General features: G+C 39.9%; 1 protein-coding gene and 1 long non-coding RNA gene across 5 annotated transcripts in view; one reads left to right on the plus strand and one right to left on the minus strand.

Moving 5' to 3' along the window:
- The window catches only part of LOC135470351 (protein Wnt-5b-like), an 82,597-nt gene extending 69,018 nt beyond the window's left edge, over positions 1-13,579 (plus strand). For all 4 annotated transcript variants that reach the window (XM_064749228.1, XM_064749227.1, XM_064749229.1 and 1 more), the window contains one exon: positions 11,211-13,579. In XM_064749228.1, the coding sequence (XP_064605298.1) occupies positions 11,211-11,672 (462 nt within the window). In that variant the 3' untranslated portion in view covers positions 11,673-13,579. The remainder of the gene's footprint in view (positions 1-11,210) is intronic.
- LOC135470352 (uncharacterized) overlaps positions 1-20,004 on the minus strand; it is a 34,079-nt gene that overhangs the window by 8,014 nt on the left and 6,061 nt on the right. The window lies entirely within an intron of this gene.

Raw genomic sequence — 20,004 nt, forward strand, 5'->3', positions numbered from 1 at the left:
TCAAACAGCATTGTCTGTTCCGAGTAACAGTCGATTTTCTCACACAAGTCAGCAGTCATTCCAGTGTGACGTCACATCTCAAAGAAACTCAACTCTGTGCTGCTATAGCCTCATGAATCTTATTCGAGTTTTTCGTTATTCCACTATGTAAAAATAAGGAGAACCAAGTCTGAAAAACGTAATGTAATGGTTAATTAAAGCCAAAAGAATAATTTTCAGCTGGAATGCTCACAAATCTGCAAACTTGTTTCCAATAAAAAAGATCATTTAGTAATTCGTTCAGTATTTCACAACCACTTCAAAAACAGATGGAGGTTATAGTGTCACACATGTGAGTGTGACACTATAACCTCCATCTGCTGGTGAAGTGGTTGCCTTTCATTTGATACAAGTTACCATTGGTTTTACGGCAAAGTTTCATCTCCGGCGTTTGAAGCGTCAAGTGTTTTTGGCTTTTGGAAACCACTCGGAATCGGCCGGTGGCTAAAGTTTCTAACCTCCAGTATAAGAGAGTCATGAAGAGGCCCTGGTCGTAAAAACGACAAACTAATGTTGGTTTATGAGGGGCAATACTTATCCCTGCTCTGTCAGCGGGGAAAAAAGACATTTTCAGCTGAATGTTCTCATTCTAAAGGCCCTTGTGTTGAAGAGGGCAGCTAATACTTGTCCGTGTCTCGTATGGCCATGTATACCGCTCCACATAGGCTTCGTTGTAAAAGTTATAAGGCAGGCTCATTCGATCTGGTTTAACACATATGTTAGGGAAGAGAATATAATGGTTACAGTGTTGATATTATTGTAAGTAGCATAACAGTATTAGGTGTGCGGTTTATCAGCGAAATGTAAAAGTAATTCAACATTCCTCACGGTTATTGTTAGTTTTTCTCCTTGTTGTAGGTATGTATTTAATCTTGTACATGTGTCTGCACTGCACTATGTCATCTAGCTTCTCGATGACCCCAGCTTTGATACTGAGCCAAGGGTATTTTTTTGTCGAAGTCAATTACATCAGCTAGAGTTGGTAACATGGAACAGTTCATTTATTGCCTAAATGCATTTCTACTGTGGCGACAATTCAATTTCATGTAGATAAGGTAGACATTATAAGAAAGAGATTTGGTCTACTTTTTACACAATGACGACTTGGTTGGACCACACGCGTGAAGTCTATTTTACGCTAGTATTAATTAGAGATGTTCGGAAAAGATAATTAAACATGTCCTAATCACCATTAACCATACATAAGGGCCCGTCTGTACTTTATTACGGATGTTTTAGGAAACCATTACAACAGGTAAACAAATGTCAGCGTGAATTCGAGCCCGCAGACTTCTCTCTGTCTAGTAGTTGACTCTAAATTATAAGATAAACATCGGTTTATTTATGGGGACATTTAGTGACAATATATTACAGCCCCCGTAAGAGCCGAGCGATGAGTCATATATTTTGTTTGTCTTACTCTATACCCCCTCATCTGGCCTGAATGTACAAATAATGCCCAGGGACATGAAATAAGCATGATGGACGTTCGTAAAGTCATAATAAGAACACCTCGTCGTAGATGTATCTGTATAAAATCAAAGCAAGTTAACTGACCTTCAATGATTGTGGAGTAATAGAAAATAATCATAGCTTTTGGCCAGTACCTTTAAACTACTGATGTCGTTTTTGGTGACATGAACAAAAACGAGACGCGTATGTGAATGTAACTCTTCTGAAATATTGCAGAAGTTGGTCGTCGAGACGTGTGGTGACCCAGATTCGTGTATAAGCGAATTTTTTGAATGGCCCCGGCTTTAAATGCAGCGGGTTAATGAATGGAGAAATAATACCTTTGAAAGCGGTGACATGTTTTCATAAAGATATCGAGAAAGGTGTTTTTAAGTTCACTTGTTTTGTTGCGTCGTCTCTTATATCTGAGCGGCAAATTTGAGCGCGAAGTAGGCACCGGGAGCGACCCTAGACGTAAGATCAGACGACAGCTTTGTCACTTAGCGAACCTCGTGAAGACGGAAATAAAGAAAATTGTCATAAATTGAAGGAATCAGGTCAGGGGGAAGCCGATATTATTCATGGCAGGTCATGTGGACTCAACAGAATATAACACATTCGCAAAATTCACATTAGGAACGCTCTTTTTATTGTGGGATGTTCTATTAAAAATGTCAGTTTGTTCCCGTCGCTCAATAGTCTTTTTAAAACTTTCAGACTACCTATTCTTAACCCGAAGCTTTTTCTCTAATGCAAAAATCAGTGCTCGTACTCTCTAGTGGTGGGTCCGCGTTTTGACACATTCTCAAGTTTTTTTTTTTGCTATATCGTTACATATAAAATGTTACCCACTCACGACGTAAGAGTGTCAGAAGGGTTGTTTGATGAGGATTGCTAAGTATACGCTGATAATATATACTGAGGAATGTCCCGACTTTGAATGTTTTCTAATGACATGTAACAGACCTTCAAACCTTCAATTTTCTAACCGAAGTCTGATATGGGAGGTTGTCTGATATCACCATTAATCTTAGTTTTTAACGAGGCTGAGATTAATGGACTTAGAATATGTAATTGTCGGTAAGGGGTAATTTATTAACGTATGTGGTGATTAGGGGTTTATTCAAGTTTTCCTCTCGTCTCAGTGAGATGTCAATAGTGCACAGATCTGTTTACACTTTTTTAGGTAGCTCAGGTATGGCATATACAGTTTAGCTTATCAATCAACGTTTACTGTTGTAAACTCGCGAAATACGTGTAAGAAGGGCTCAGGATGATGGCTTAAAATAGAACCAGATTGAGATTCCCCATCAGCATCCGTACACATGTGGTAAAGTTTGAACTTTTTTCCTTGTTCAGAATGGTTTTGTAAAAATATGCTTGGGACTTTTTACATGTGTACAGTAACACGTAGACGGACCCGAGGGTGTTATGCTTCCCATAACCCCCACCTTGTGCGCAACTATGTGCGCAGCTATGTGCACAACTATGTGCGCAGCGTTTGATCCCGGCCATGCCGTATAATTTACCCTGTTTATTGTTGACCAACATATAATTACTGATCCAGGCTTACTACAGACAACGTCTTTTACATGCGTTTTACAACTTTATCGAACAAGTTAATATAATGGGCTCTGTACTACCTATTCTAAAAGTGGGTTCTGTACGCCAGGTGGTCTTTAACAGGTGTTTAGGAGAACTTTATTCGGCGGTCAGCGATGCACCGGGTGCACGTTGTTATGAGACTGCAGCGATATAATCAGCCGGTCTGTCACAACGTATCGCTTTCTTAACGTCTATGGTGTAGAAGCTGCTCTTTAACCTTGAGTGCGCTACGCTAAATATATAGTTACTTATCTTTGCTTTTCATGAAGGTTCATCCCACATAAAATTTCCGTCAGTTTGCTTCTATGGGAAGTCATGGGAATGAGAGAACATCTGACACACGGCAAAGGGAGGTGGCAGGGTATGGGGGATGGGGCGGGGGTGGGCCTACCGCCTGCATTACATCACCTTTCATTCTTCCATCTATGTTAAGTGTGTACAGCACCAGCCATAACAGGGTGGATTATTGCTTGATTCATGCTTCCTCTATACTCTCATCTGCGAACGTTGTTTGATGGCGTTAAGATATACGCGCTTAAATGATAAATTTTACCCACTGGTGAAAGTGCTTCGGATATAACATACGTGGGAATGTGAAACGTGGAGAAGGAATTGAGCGTACCCGTCAGTCGCGCTAGGAAAATCTGTCTTTATCACGGGTTCATCATAGAAAATAGTTAATATACAACCGTGGAACTTTCAACATGTTCGAATTTATTCATTTATCAATCCAGCCTAATAAGCTCTTTTAAGTTGACACTGTCCTATTACAGCTTTTGATACATTACATGGATGGAACACTGTCATATGTACTCACCCACGTATCTGTAATGATTTTTAGTACTTTGATGATGTTAGGTTAATAATTTATCTCAACGAAAATTGAAACCTCAATTAAGATGTAAGCGTTGAAGGCAAGATCTCCCGTCTGTATAAAATCACGGTGTGGCGTCTTTCAGCAGATGTAACGCCTATCAGGACTGTTTACCTGTAAATAATTTGCCGTGAGAACACTAATATAATGTAGTCAAGTCAAATGGGACATTCCCTTATCTTTGAGGTATGCATGCTTTTCACATCGTTGACCTCAGCAATTAATGCAGAATAGGATGTATGTCTCCTACATATGTCAGGGCGGGTTTGAATGACTTTACTAGACAATTCGTCTTCCTCTGTCCCCCAAAACCATCAATTAATAGCTTTTCTGTGAAAGGTCAGAAAATTGACCCTAGCAAAAAAGACATGTCGTAAAAGTGAAATTGTTTTGTGCACATGGCCGTGGGCAAACATAAAAGGTGTCAGAGAAGGCAGACAGGAGCTTCATATTAAGTTTACGGATGGCAGGCTATCATTGATTTATTACCCCGCTCTTTTGAAAGCCTTATTTCTGTATCACTTTACTTGTGTGCCTACCTCTACTAACTTAGGGCTATCATGTAAAAAATGTCGCTGACCATTCTTCAGAGAATGCTCAATGCTAGTACTCAATGTTTATTTTTAATCTGACAATTTACTTATTGGAGGTACTACTAGCGCGGAATTAGTGTTGTGATGTTGCCATACGTTGAACAGCTGTACGTATGCACAGGAAAAGCATCTTTTCCCCATGATTTACACGTACATAAAGCTTCCCGCGTGCCTTGTATTAATTGAGACAACTTGCACTGACTTTTGTGTAATGGTTGGTCTGTGTTGAAGCGTTTAATAAATGTGTGTGGATGGTTCACATCATCACATATCATGGCTAGAAACCGGCCACGAGGAAGTCTAAATTCGTGTTCATTGTCTCTATACGCAATGGCCTGGGGCTACTTTTCATTGATAGCACACACAGCAGCATATAAAACAAGCTTCACACGTGACTCCACGGAAAACAGACTATCCGGTTTTTCTCATTCAATTTGTAAAAATTCCTCCAGACATGTTTCTTTTGCTTGTTTTTATTCGACCCCTTGAAACTGAGTCTTTCCCATTATTATGTCTTATCTGTCACCATGTTTATGAGATCCATTACATTCTGTACATGTCCACCTGCATGAAACTTTCATCCACCCACTTGGTTAGTTGATAAATGTGACGTTTTATATCAGTGTCTCAAAGGTGAACAGAGGTAATTGACTGACCGGGGGTTTTATTTCTTTTCAGCTGCTTCGAACAAAATCCAAATCTGAGTTTTTAACCAGTAATATATCATTGTTATCGTCCCTTTGTTCCCATTGCTCGCAACAGTTAATTTGCTTTTATTATACGTTCCATATCCATTCCTGGTGAAGTTCGTCAGTTGCTCGTTTTGACAGCGTATATGGTTTACGTACAAATAGAGCATTCTCCAACGCAGCCGGTTCCCAATCTGTGTCTGGCAGGTAGTTTTGGTGGCTGTAACGTGTAACTTGTAACGAGTGGGGAGGCACTGTCATAGCTCGAGCCATGCACAATCTCCGGCTTTATTAATGACATGGGGCAGAGAATTTAACAAGCTCTAAGTATGTCGTTCATGAACCCTGTAATACTTGCTGTTCATACTCCGCTGAGTTAGCTGACAATCTTTGACATATCGTCTGCTCGGCGTACCTATGTGGCCAAACCTCGTTACTTATCTGACAGTTTACAACATCAACTCTGCTACGTTACGCAAGATACGTGTCAGCTGAAGGCAGTCTGTGTTTTGTCGGCATACAGCGAGCTCTGCTCATTCAATTCCAATCATTCAGCGTCCCGTCAACATCAGTTAACCCTCGAAAATTAAGCCGATTGTAACTTAGGGCGTTTCCTTGTCTCGATCTCTGCTAGATCTTCAGCTTCGATTGGCGTGATCATTTTTCTCAGTTTTTTCTTTCTGCTGTCAATTCACGGCTTTTCTGTCTGTGCATTCTAAGTCTGTTACGAGACACCTGTACGCACAATGCTTTTTTTTTGGGGGGGGGGGGGTGTCATCTGGGAGTGGTCAACGCACAAAGTTGACATGGTTACAGATACTTGGCAATTAACCCATACGATAATCTTCCCTCGATTGTGAAGCCCGACCTTATTCCGGTTCCCCATTTCATGTGCCATTTCTCAGATACTTTGCTCGCATCAGGGAAGTTACTGATAATTTTCGGCTGCTCCCCACGGTATGGCAGCAGATAATACGGCCCTGATTTTCGCTGGTCGACCAAAAAGTGTGTAACCGTCACCATTCCTGCAATTACGATGATACAGGGCTCTTTGTTATATACGTCGATCTTGCGGAGTTGGCCCCGCCAGGAATCGCAGCCACGATAATCAGCTACTAATAGAGGTGTGGTATTGCGGCTGGGGTTAAGAGGCATGTCCATAAATCCCTCCTCTATCAGACTCCTTGGTGAGTGAAAGGCTAATTAAAGGTGCCAACCCACACTCTTAATTGATTTATTTATCGAGTAGCTTTCCCCAAGCGTATTCTTTTATACGTGTATTGCACTTCAGAACTTCCCGATGCATTTCCCCCAAATAGTGACATATTTTCTGTAGCACGCCAGATTTTCATCTTACAAGTTGTTTTTTCTCCAGTTGTTAGACCAGAAATTCTTTTCCGAATATATGCTGAACATGTAAATCTGCGGGAGATTTTAACCTTAAAGGATCAAATTGTTAAACATATTACAGTGCTGCATATGGCTGTCTTTCGGGCAGAAGTCAGGCTAGTAGTCCTCGGCCTGTCTGAAAGTAGAACCTGTCTTGACTACTCGTTCCTCGTGGTCATAAATCTACAAGTCACTTTACACAGCTTGTTCGAGCATCGTTAATGGCGATTTTAACTTGTCATCTTTTCACTGCAAAACGTGCTCGAGTTCTCATGGGCTCATTGATGTCTGTGAGTTAGCTGGACATTGAATAGCCATTGTCCTTGATCAGGCAGTCGTGTCCTATACACTACAGACAAGAGTGTCAGAGAGCTGGACAGCAGAATACCGCTAGATAAATATATTTACACCTATGTCCATATTCTTTTGTGAGAAGGAATCACAAGGGGCCTAACCCAATGACCACTTTTCTTATGTTTCCCAGCTATGTGCATGCAAGGGATACGCCTATCAGATATATACTTCAACAAAAATTTGTAATGGAGCTTGAGATATCGTCAGCATCTGAACATTATTCGAGCGGCGTGACGTGGAACTGACTGTACGGCCACAAAAATATTACACGAGTGGCTGCTACTAGTCTCATGAAGGGAAAAACACCGACATACCCTTATCTCCTTATCAAGAAAACGCTGAGCAATTTGTAAAATTTTTACAATGTTTATGAAAGGTCATAGTGGATAACCACGCTGGCTAATTGTATGGGGAACTATGGTCAAGAAGTTAAAAGGTCCAGTGAGCGAGAAGTCGTCCGGAGACAATGACCCTCCGGTTTAAGGGAAGGGTTGTATTGGGCGTTTTAAAACCAGGGGCCTCCTGGTACGGAACTCTGCTTCATTCGTGGAAGTTTATTTTGATTACTTCGGTGACAGTGCTTTGATATTTCCATCTTAGGGTCATTAAAACCATTGTGTGAGCCACATGAACTGACCGCAGCAACCTGGCAGCTGACCACGTATATACTGCACCAACTCTTTCTAAAGCAGATAGCTGTAAGATTTAGAACAGAGAAGGCCAGGGCATTAACTCAGCGCCAAATGGAAAAGCAAGTTAGAAATATTATATTAGACAACACATCCTGGCTGTAATCTAGATGAAAGCCTCGAAAATCGAAAAAATAACTGATAACATTTAATAGAAAGTCATACAACTCAGGCTTCCGACGGTATCAAATCTCTCACAAAGCTATTACAATATTTGGCAAAGCCCTCAGCGTATAGAGTTAGTTCATGTCAGTTGGGAGGGGGTAAGTAAAAGAGGTAAGCACACTTGTAGGTGGCGTGAATTTGATGTGAAACGCCTCTTTAAGCCAAGGTTTTGGGTTTCATTCTCCGTCAGAAAGTTGATTAAGATGACAGTTGGTTAACAACATCACGAAACGGAATAAGTAAGGTATGCATTACAAAGTCCCGGGGTAGCGGAGGTCGTAGTTGGCAGCTTCTGCCATTAGAACTGTAAACTCATTACCCCACGCATTCCGCGACTTTCTGGATTGGCGAACATCTTAACAATGCCTTTAAAACAAACACTAAAAGAGAGTCAGGGATATATGTGGCTTTAGTCTTCGCGCAAGTTTCTTTCCAAACCAAAGACTATCTGTAGTCATGTTTGCAAAGCCCAACAAGTAATCATAGGCATCAGTATAAAGTTAAAGCGAGTTTATGTCCGTTGTGTACATTCAGTTTTGGCTGGATGTAGAAACACGGTATATTCTCACAATAAGGTAATAATACTTAACTACTTCTCGCATTTCAGGCATTTGACTGGCCGAAGTTCAGTGGCATGCTAGAACGTGTAAGAAATATTATCACTGTTTGGGATCTCGCAGCTGTGCCTTAGGTGCACCTCCCTGTGGTTTGTAACTTGTAAAAAGCATGTACCAAACAAGGATAAATATACTATTCACGTGTTTTGAACTTGATCGTGACGCAGTTCAGTATTGGAAGCTGTTGTAGAAGAGCCCGCTTTCAAAAGGGTTATCGTTTACCTCTGTCCGTCTCGTTATATTATGCGAGTGTTAGTTATACATCGGATTGACCAAATTGGACTTTTCTAGTCATTTTCTTTCATAGATCTATGATGAACGAGGAATTTATAAAGCTTTTTATAGGTTTTTTATTTATTGCCTTGTCAAGATCAAGCTTTCCTAGTTAAACCACGCATATCTCTGGAAGCGAATGATATTGATCTGATATTTTTTATTCATAAAGCGGGTTTTATCGCGCTCAATAAATTAGCCCGATCTGCTCAGATCGCGCAGTGAGAGTGAATGGGGCTTTGATGTCTCAAGCAGGTCTTTGATGATCCGGGGTATGATAAGGGGCGCTGGAGATGAGACACGTGTTCAGTGGCCCTAACAACGCCCAAAGACAATCAGGCAGCAGGTTTCCGACCACTCAACCAACGTGGATTTAATGAGTGCACCATTTTAACTAGTTTAACGGAATATTAAAGATGATCTCAAGCTTTTCCCTGGGCCCTCTTCACAGGACGTGTCGTTGAATTGAAGCTCCACCGTTTGATCTCCCCTTCAGCGAGAAGTTGACCTTCCGGCTATGGCAAAGGCCGTTTGGACCGGGAAGGGTTTAGTGAAGCTTTAGGAGGGGCAGAGGGGATTTTAGCAGGTCACCCATAAAAATTCAAGAAGAGTCGACCAGTAACAGTTTTTGCACCTCCGTCACGAAAATCTTGTGAACATTTGTCGACGTCTTCTGTACTTCTTAAAACTGACTTTCTTAACGTCGGACTTAGTTTTAAAAGCAAGTTTTTCTTGTTGTTGAAAGGTTGAGGGGGCTCATTGAATGTCACAGTTAAAAGTTGAATGTGATGAAAAAAGCTTTGTGCTCACATCAGGCTAGTCAAGCTGGATGTGTTGGTTGTGACTACAGGACACTATGTACTTATTGCACACGCGATATGTCATAGCTTTACAAACGTGGAGATATGTTTTCAACACATGGTGATGGCAACAGCAGCATTGAATTCTTCAAGCATTGAGCCTGGCAGCGGAAATAATGTTAACCATGAACAGAGACGGCTTTGACTGAATCAGACGAAAAACTTATCAAACCAACCATCTAAATTCGTTGGCGTTTGCACGTATCTGAATCGCTAACGTTGTGACGCGCACTTCTTCTCGACTTGTGAAGCGTGCATTATTTACAAGGCACTGTAACCTAAGGTGAGAAAGCAACAAATCAGGAAAAGGAAGTATGAAAAGACGCATGGTAGATAACAGAAACTAGCGAAGCACCGAGCAGTCTATAAATAGAGTCAAATTGTACCTTACCTTCCAGAGCGCACAGCACTAAAACATAACCCAAATCATGGAACTGTTCGCAATGTTTTAAAACAGCTTAATGTTTTCAGAAATCTTATTATCAGACGAGAAATTTGTCGTCAGGTTTATTTGCTGTACAATCCCTTTGAACGATCTAGTTCAAGCTCAATTCAAAAACACAACATTGAGTGTAAAAAATGGACGAATAAATCTAGCTACAATAAACCTATCCTTGCAAAACTCTTAACTAGCTTAACCCAGACAGGGTCAGTCAGTACTTGGCGACGACTGCGCATCGCGTACCGTCGAAGTTTCTACATCAAAGAGCAATTCACAAAGGCTTTTCAGTTAGTTACTTATGTAATTGCGCCGTGACTAATCCAGACGTACACTTCAGCATGAAATAAGAAAAAAAGAATTTATTATAGGTTCAGAGTGGACCCCTGATAAAGCTTCAGAAATGTAATTAAGCGTAAAGGTATTTAGCACACAGTTATTTCCCCTGTGTTTATGTGACGTGCGTTTGTCGTTAGCACGAGGAGACTACACATTGACAGTCTTAGGGCACAGAGTGTGGTTTTATAGATGTGCAGTGTGTGAGCACTCGGTAAAAGCCGCACACTCATCCAAAACGTTTAGTATAATATTGAACCGAGCAGGGATAAATTAGGAATGAGAGTAAATGGTTGTATGTCTAGTAAGAAGCTAAACGTATTCATGGCAAATGTATAGATCAAATCTTTATATACATCTTACGTTGAAGTGCAATAAAGAAAGCAATTAATATGAATTTAACAATATAAAAGACTAACCCATAGGAAAACCAGATACATGTAGTTGGCAAGTGGTCAATATGCCAGTAAAATGCCAACCCTTATTAGTTTACCCCGTTAGGGTTTCCTGTAACTGTTCATGCAAATAACAAACCCGTAGCTTAATGGAAGCTTCTAGAACACCTCTGTGTGGTGTTATGTCGAGGATGAATACTGCCTGTTGTCCATTTCCATGTTGTCCAAAATCGCTGCCTTTTTTCACAAGCCTGAAACTTTGAATCTATTATTGGTACTTGAGATTAAAAGCGAGATTATGCTATATTCAAATGCCTTGATGTCATTAATACTTGTAAACAAAGTCGTTTCCTCAGTTTTCGCAAATTCCGCCAAGTAGGCGTGTGGTTTTGCTTATTTTCAACACATCGTGTTAACCATTTTATTTTTGTTTTCTTTCAGGCAGTTTACAGATACTCGAAGGTAGCGTGTAAATGTCACGGTGTGTCGGGTTCTTGTAGCCTTAAAACGTGCTGGAGACAGTTGCCGGAGTTCAGGACAGTGGGAGATCGACTAAAGGATAAATACGACGGTGCCACAAAAGTGGTTTTCAACAAAAGAGGAACACAGCTTAAGTCCGAAAACTCCAAATATAACAAACCAACAAAAGAAGACCTTATATACTTGGAAGACTCCCCAGATTACTGCGATCCAAATAAGGTCACAGGGTCATTTGGTACAAAAGGAAGGGAGTGTAAGAAGTCATCTCCCGGAATGGACGGGTGTAAGCTTATGTGTTGTGGCCGTGGCTACAACACCTTTAAAAGAAAAGTTAAGGAGAGGTGTCACTGTAAATTTCATTGGTGTTGTTTCGTACAGTGTGACGTTTGTGAACACATAGAAGATGTACATACTTGTAAGTAGGGAAAGGTCAGAAGATGTTCGGAGGACTTCGTCATCATATTGGTATTATGTAAGGGGAGCTAAGTCGGTAGAGAGAAGTAAGAGGTTACAGAGACCGACTCCAGTTCAGGGCCCGCGTATGCCAGAGAGTTATTCGGTCGGTCGTCTTAGCCCAGATTTGACCCCCCAAATTAAGCATAATCTTCACAACGGGTATAAGAAGACATCAGGAAACCTCCAGGCGAGCTGACGACTGGAACGCTCGAGTGCTAGGCCAATCTGATTTGTTACAACACAGATCATCAGAGTGCGTTATTCACTTGAAAATCTTCAAGATACCATTGTGTTCAGAGTGCTTTTCCTCCAAGGCGGGGATGTCGTCTGTACAGTTTTGACTGCACTCAGCACAGGCATATATACTAGAGGGGACGCAGAGCAACGGCATATATACTAGAGGGGACGCAGAGCAACGGCGTATATACTAGAGGGGACGCAGAGCAACAGCGTATATACTAGAGATGGGGTGAGGTAGCACGATGAGTACTATATGAAAGTAGCTCTCGACTGGCTCTCAGAGACAGGTGGTGATCATCAATATGTGCATACGTAGGCGGACACCAATTTACCTGATAGCACTGAGCACTCTCACCCAGTTCTTAGAGGACTTGCATTTGTACAGTTCATACACCTGTGTTGGTTTGTTGTCAGTGAGAGGCATGGGGAATGATACTGTTGCAAACGTCTAACTTTTAGCTGGGGGTTTGAGTTTGCAAGCAGGCTGTCCATTTCAGCCAGATTATAATCCTGTTAAACGCTACAAACTAAAGGCTGGATCTATACTACCCCTTTGTAAACTTGTAATTCCTTAGTGGGCATTATATGATTGTGTTACAAAGTGTGTATTTAAAAATGTCCGATGTACCAGCTGTATTCTGGTAGGAACAGATTCGTATCGGTCTACTTAGTTTGGCGTTGAATGGAAGGGAAATAATTGCACAGTGTCCAAACGAAGGAGCATCGGCACAGCCATTGAAAAAATGTTTCTTGAAAAAAATATATAGCCTGTATAAGTACATATTTGGTAGTTATGTGTACTAATATCCCAGGCTTGGTCAAAAACAAATCATGTTTTTGAAGGATTAAAATGTATGGACTCTCCATGAGGACCGAGCTGATGTGTCTTATGCACTACCACGGGATGAATGTTGGAGGATTGTACTGGTAGACAAAGTGCGCTACGCAGTGTTTTTTGTACATATTGAAGTTTATAACATATTGAGAATTATTTATTCGTGGTCATGCACAGCTAGCAGTCTTATGCAGTATAAGACTATATTTGCTCGTTACCGTCCTGTCCGGTAACCCCGATATACGATTATTTGTAAATGGTGATATCGATATAAAACGGCCCTTCGATGGCTGCAGAATTCAGATTAGAGCCATTTGACCACAAAACAAAATAAATATTTCCAATCTTACTGTATACCTTTTCCACGAATTATTTTTCTTACTGATTATTACTTTGTTGATACTGTAATATAGAATGTGTTTTATACAGCTTTCCACATAGTTAAACTTAACGTCGAACAGTTAACTAGACTGTAAACACACCGATGTAAGCCTTCATTTTTTTTACGTTGTTTGAAACGATGTGGTAAGTTGGTAAAACAAGTTCTTGGTTTATGCGTTGATACATTTGTTTGAACTCTTCGAATGACGGCAACATTGAGTTTTATAGGATTTCCAAAATATTTCAGTCCATGTGATTCGAATTACAGCAAAAAGAAAAGAATAAGGAAAGCTCCATATAGAGAAATACACTACATTTTCTAACTAAGGAAGACAACTGTATCAAACAGCAAAAATGGACGTCAAGTTCCAGAAATGTACAGCAGATTTACAGCACATACAGTAGAACACGAACAGCGAAGGCACATGTACCCGAAAGAAATAAGGCCTCCAACCAATTTTCCTCAGTTATGGGATTTTATTCTAACTGTAAATGCTTGAATATCAGCAAATTACACATCCTTTATTAGCATGTCCTAAGAAGTGAGTGAAAAATGAAGTGATGTTATCTGAAATTTATTACTGGTTTATTATTACTCAAAAATGCTGTGTTGTCATCACATTTAACAAGACCAAGAAAATTGTCGAAATTATCGTCGTTATCGTCATTCGACCCTGTTTATACACCCGTTTTGTTTTGCAAAAGGGATGTATAAACATTCAGTCTATTGCATCAATAAAGCGCTTGTTTCACCTCTATTCAGATACCTATGTGTCTATTCCTCATGGAAATTATTCACAAACTAAATGAGATTAAAATCTGAATCGGACGTCATGCCTGGAATGCTTGCATCACACTCTTGCGTGCAACCAGTTTTATTTCTTTTCTTGTATCATTTTGCGGGGAATTGGTGGCATTGGTTGTTTTAGAAGTGGGTCTTGCCATTATCAACATGGATCGCCCCTCCGTGGTGTACTTGTGGTATTCCAATGACCGACTTTGAAAAATGTGAAACCTCGTTTTAGATTTCAGCCATTGTCTCGTGCAAACTTGGCCAGATCACTTTCAACTTTTGCCAGTTTACTTAACTTGGAATAAACGGGCCGTAATATATCTAAAGGAAGGCATGTCTGTCTGGTATCAATGAGTCTAAGTGTTAAATTCGACATTCCCTCACCGGTCATAAACCGTGAAGTCCTGGATAAAATCACCACTTTCCAAACGAGCCAAAAACAGCGGGTCTCAAAGAAATATATAAGAAAGAATTATATACAAGTAAAGAGTAAATAAACCTGTTAACATGTAAAAGAGAAACAATCAGTTTCCACTGCTCCAAGGAACACAAGTATGTTTTAGGCATGACATTCACATCAAGTTCCCAACTCATAGTGATTGAATAATGGGGTGTCTTTCCTGACTGGAGTAATTCGGGCCTATAAACCGTGTAGTCTATCGTTCATTCCTGCCTTAGCTATGAAGGCTGAAACTGATAAAACATTGGCAATCTAGCTTCGGCCCGAATCGCTACTGGGCACCCACTTTCCGGCATAAAGGATTCCAACAGAGTAGCGACGACAGTACGATAGTTAGGAAAATGTCACGATGAAATCCACCTCTCGTCAATTTCTCTGATCTGGGGGCTGCTAGGGTTTTAACGTAACTGTTCATGTAAATGCTAAAATAATAATTTATGCGCCCATCCCACCTACAGCAATGACTGAAAGTCTGAATAGAAATAAAGCTTTCTCAGGCGCCCTTTGATTGCAACTGTTGGTATAGGCACGGTGTTGATGTAATGAACATGAATCCTTATGCTGCCCTAATCTCCGGATTAAGCGGAATTGGATACAAGTATGACACAGATCGCCAGATATCCTGAACGCAGTAACAAACTTCAGCAATTTAAAGAAACATTGGTACACCATTCGACAACCATAATGGACGTTCCATAATCAATATTCGTAAGACGAGTTTACAAAACAAGGTTCAACATGAACTAACTGGGAACTAAAATTTATAAAAAATCAGGGGCCCGATCCACAAAGCTATTTTACGCCTACGTTGATTGTAAACTTCCCGAGTGGCGAGTCGAGCAACAGTCTTGGTTTTGCTCTCCCTGCTGTAGTTCTATATTCAGTTGGTATCCAAATCGTAAACCATGATAAACTATACACTGTTAATAAATATTATGTACCTTGGTTGCCCTATGACTGACTGTTCCTATGTCCAACGTGACTATTTTACTCAATACCATGAGCAGGTCCCTAGCGGAATGAGACTCAGTTAGTGCCAAAGGCTATAAAATCTTCTACATTATATCACAAGCGAATTACACCCATTGTAAAAGACAGCAAAAATAGAGTTGTCGTAGTGCTTTTTGGAATTTAATACCCTTTAAACACCAGACACAGAGTGTAAAAATGGAATGCATGCCTTTAGACAAAATCTAACAAAAGTAGAACGTTTGCTGAATTGGTAGTAGTAAAATGTAAGTTGCAGTCATGTAAGTCATATAGTCGAGATACCAATACTGACCATTTTCTGAATACGCAATTACATCACACGAACCTTCCTTTGTCACATATAATGTAATTTTATTAAAATATTTTATTACTTATTTAATTGGTATTTTAGGCCGTTCTCACGTTTATCAAAGCAGCGCGACCGGGGAAACATATGTCTCTACAATAATAAGCGAAATATCCAAATCACAGTTCAAGTACGACATGATCCAAGATGTGCCGTTTCGATAACGTGCTTATAACAGAGAGGAGTTTTGTACTTGAGAGTGCATGGTAGTTTACTTAGGTAACGGTTTAACACTGCTAAGATCACAAGGTATTTTTATTACGAGGACTTAAATTCAGTACAAAAATCCCAACATATATGCTAAGCATTCATTGTTTGGCATCCATCTTTATATCTTTCATATTTGTTTAAGGAAAAATGAATCTAAAAATTTAATCCTGGTCTACGGACACTTCATTATGGGATGTAAATAGAATAAGTTCTACAATCATTTTTGTTAGCCCCATAGGAGTGGATGCATTATTAATTTCAAACCGTCAATCCGTGTCCATATAATTGCATTATCAGCATCCAAAACAACGTTCAACAAACATCATGTAAAAATATACAACAGATTAGAATGTTACATCTGTGTCAAGTAAATTGAAGTAGCCTTTTGCATAAAACAGAAGGAAAATAACCTCGAGTATTGTGCTTAGCGATGACTTCAGTAGTCGGGGGTTGCTTTTCTTCTGTTATATTCTAATCGTAGATCATACTTACAAGAGAACTGTAGTTCTTGTAACATTTCAGAAAATTAGAATAAATGCATTCAAAGGAATGTGATTTACACTAGTTTTGCAGGAATAACTTTCACGAGACCAGCACACGCTGTATGCTGGATCCCTTTGCCAACTACAAACTGTCGTTGCTAATCTGGTTTTACTCTCCATGGTGCAATATTATTTCAAATTGAATAAATGAACGAATGAATGATTATGGCTTAACGCCACTTCTGCAATATTCTGGCGAGAAAATGTTTGAATGATGAGACCGTACATGGTTTCCAATGCCATGAGAACATCTAAAACCAAAATAGACGGATATTTTCGAAACGGTCAGAACATGCATGAAAGACAAGTTTTAAGCTCAAATCCATTTAAAATTCAGTGAATATAGTTCTTATACAAATGCCTCCAGTATCGTAAAATATAGTCCTTGTGCAATAAACTTAAAAATACATTTTAAATATCTATCTACAGCATCACTGAGATTTAAAACATTACACGTGTTAAGAACAAATTTGACGTGGACTTATTCTGCTTACAGGCGCTCTAGCTTAGTCGCGTTTTACAACAAGCTTACCTGGAGGGCCAAGGTCCTATTTTTTCACCTGGGAGGCATCACGGGGATATTTCAAATTGATGGGATAACCTGGTCACAATTTTTTGTTGAAGTAATGATGTTGATTTAAGTTATCTCACAACAGACGGGATATAACATGTTGAACATAAATAACGACAAACTGTGCATATGAGCTTAACGTCCATTGTTTCTGGTAACTGGCAATGTCTGAGGCCTAGATTTGACTCTCAAATGTCTCAATAAACACTGCATATTTCTGTATTGTGGAACATCGATACATTTCCCCTGAATCAAATTTAAAAGGACTGACTACAATTAATTAATGCATTACGTTAAAAACAATAATAATAATAATAAAAAAAACAAATTGTTCCAACCACATTCCAGTCCGTTTTTTCTTTGAGTTAACGAAAGTTTAGTTGTGACGAAAAATTTCATACTCGAGCAGTCAATTTTTGTGCATATGTTTGACACTGATGAGACGTGACTGGTCATCTGATAAGAGTGAGAGGGACGATCCCACTAAATCGCTTGGAAAGTTGTCCCTTTCAGAGTGTTGTTTAGATATCGGTACATGTGGAAACCCACCCGAATGGTAGTCTTTTTTGTGGAATGTAGGCCCCCAACAAGGAGTAGCGACAGGGTGGCGAGGCAGTTCACTCCAATCACCTCCCATTCACCACAGGCCAGTCACCATTACGCTTGGCTGCTAAGTAACAGCGGCTGTGGAAACAGCCCTGAAGGCATATGCTTCTCTCCAGTGTGTACAACAAAGGGAACGGTCATTTCTAATTACCCTCCTCGAGTAGCCTCGGAAAGAGGACTGGGCATATACAGTACCTGTGTCAGAAGGCAAAGTAGGGCTGAATAAAGCTGTCCAGCGAAGATTTGGCCATGTGAGCACGACATGGGAATCCCATCGTAACAAAGACGGTCCGACCGTGAATGTCCAGCCTTGAACGGCTAATGGTAGGGTGTCACAGCCTCGTTACGGACCCATTCCACAGACTTTGTTCTTTGGCACAATCAACTGTCGTTACCGATTCTTTCTGAGTTGTTCATCACTGACTAACCATCGTTACTTTCGCTACTGACCTGTCCCGCTAATCGAAGGCCCCTCCGCCTCCGGCCGAAGATCGAAGAGTTGATATGAACGCCTATCACCGATTATGGACATATCAGTCCATTCGTCATAGATACCATCTTACAGTCGTACATACCAGCTTCTATGCATTCCGTAAAATAATACAATTCAATGCATACCACTGACAGAAAGCAACACAGAGATTCGAAATGATAGAAGTAATATTCACCACATAGCCCAGAGCGCGCCTTTGAAAACAAACTATTATATATATATATATACAAACTGAAATATTAACACTAAAATGTAAGAACTACTACATTCCCTTATTCCATGTTCTTTGTATGTGCAAAATAGTACAATCTCCTGCGTGTCACTGATACAAGGAAATCTCGAGTCATGCAAATTCAACTTGACTGCATTCAATGATATGTATCTCATCCTGATCATCCAGTTAATTTTTGTATAAATTGTTGAGTTGGCCACACAGTGGTGCCTTACATAAAATCAGGTTTTAACTTGATGAACGAGAAAACCTCACACGAAAAAAACTTAACACAGCAATGCGCAGTGTTCAACCGGGCTACGCGCAAATAAAGTTATTAGTTATTAATTAACTTTGTCATGGAGACCGATTCCACGTCCATTTTTAAGACGAAAGTTGAAACTTTGATTAAATCCAAATGTAGGATGACTAGACTTAAAATTGTCATCTAGGCGTCAAAACAGACACACGTAGGCCTATACCAGACGTTAACCAAAAGCAACATTCCGTATCGGTAATTGCAAGATCAATTTCCAAAACAACATGTAATACAAACCAACAAGAACAATGAAATTATATAAATAAGAAATTAGGACGGATTCATGCAAAGAAAAGCAGTCGAAAGTTTTTCATAATGATGAAACGACGCAAGGAATGATCTATAGGCGAATGAAAGAAATCAGATGAATATACGACTACATCACCAACAATGTTATGGTAAGCAAAAACTGTAGCATTATAATAGTTAGCCGTTTCGAAAAGTCAAAACCCATTTTATTTGAGGCTTAATTTATAATTTGTAAACTAGTACTACACTGAGTTTAACTAAAGCTCTGTAAGTCATCGTAATATTGTTGATGTTTGTGATGTAACCTTTAAGACTACTTGTCTAAATTTTGACAAATGTTTTCCAGTGCAGCCCTCGGAATTTACTATAGCAATGCAATCAAGAAGTGTTCCACCTCTGCAAAGGAGCTGTCTGGTTATACTACTTTGGTGTGTATAAGCTTGTTTAGGGCATAGAGCAACACCAGAGCGGAGACAACAATGCGATAGTTGGCAAATGGTCACACGTATTGCTGGTCACGGGTGAAATCCGATATCTAAGGGATTTATTCCATGCAACTTTTCGTGTATAGCTTGAACAATTTGGCATCGTATGTCTGCTCTAGAACAAAACAATTTATGAGACCAATGACGAAATCACTGCATTCTTTTTACCTAATTCTGTTTAAGCCATTGTACTAGGGTCTGTTTAAGTTACTACGATTTATGCATTTTCATGAAGTCAGAATAAAATCATGATTGAGGTAAATTGACAAGAGACTGTGTTTACTCTGGTTTTCCTCTGTATGCTGTACGTCTTTAATTATATTAAGTAGAGTTACTCTCAAAATCTTACGGCCTCTTGCGTTTTCTTTCCTAGTTGTCTAATTTCACCCAATCCGAATGTAGGTGTGACTTCGTAAAATCCGAAATCGCAAACCAGAATAGTATTTAGAACAGCCTTAGCTTAAGCCATAGTGTTAGGGGGCGTGTAAATTGCTACTATTTATGTATTTACACAAACGGTTAAAATAAAATCCTAACTGAGGTAAATTGAAAAAAGGCCGCCTTTCAC

The sequence above is a fragment of the Liolophura sinensis genome, chromosome 7 (genome assembly GCF_032854445.1).
Source record: "Liolophura sinensis isolate JHLJ2023 chromosome 7, CUHK_Ljap_v2, whole genome shotgun sequence".
NCBI lineage: Eukaryota > Metazoa > Mollusca > Polyplacophora > Chitonida > Chitonidae > Liolophura > Liolophura sinensis.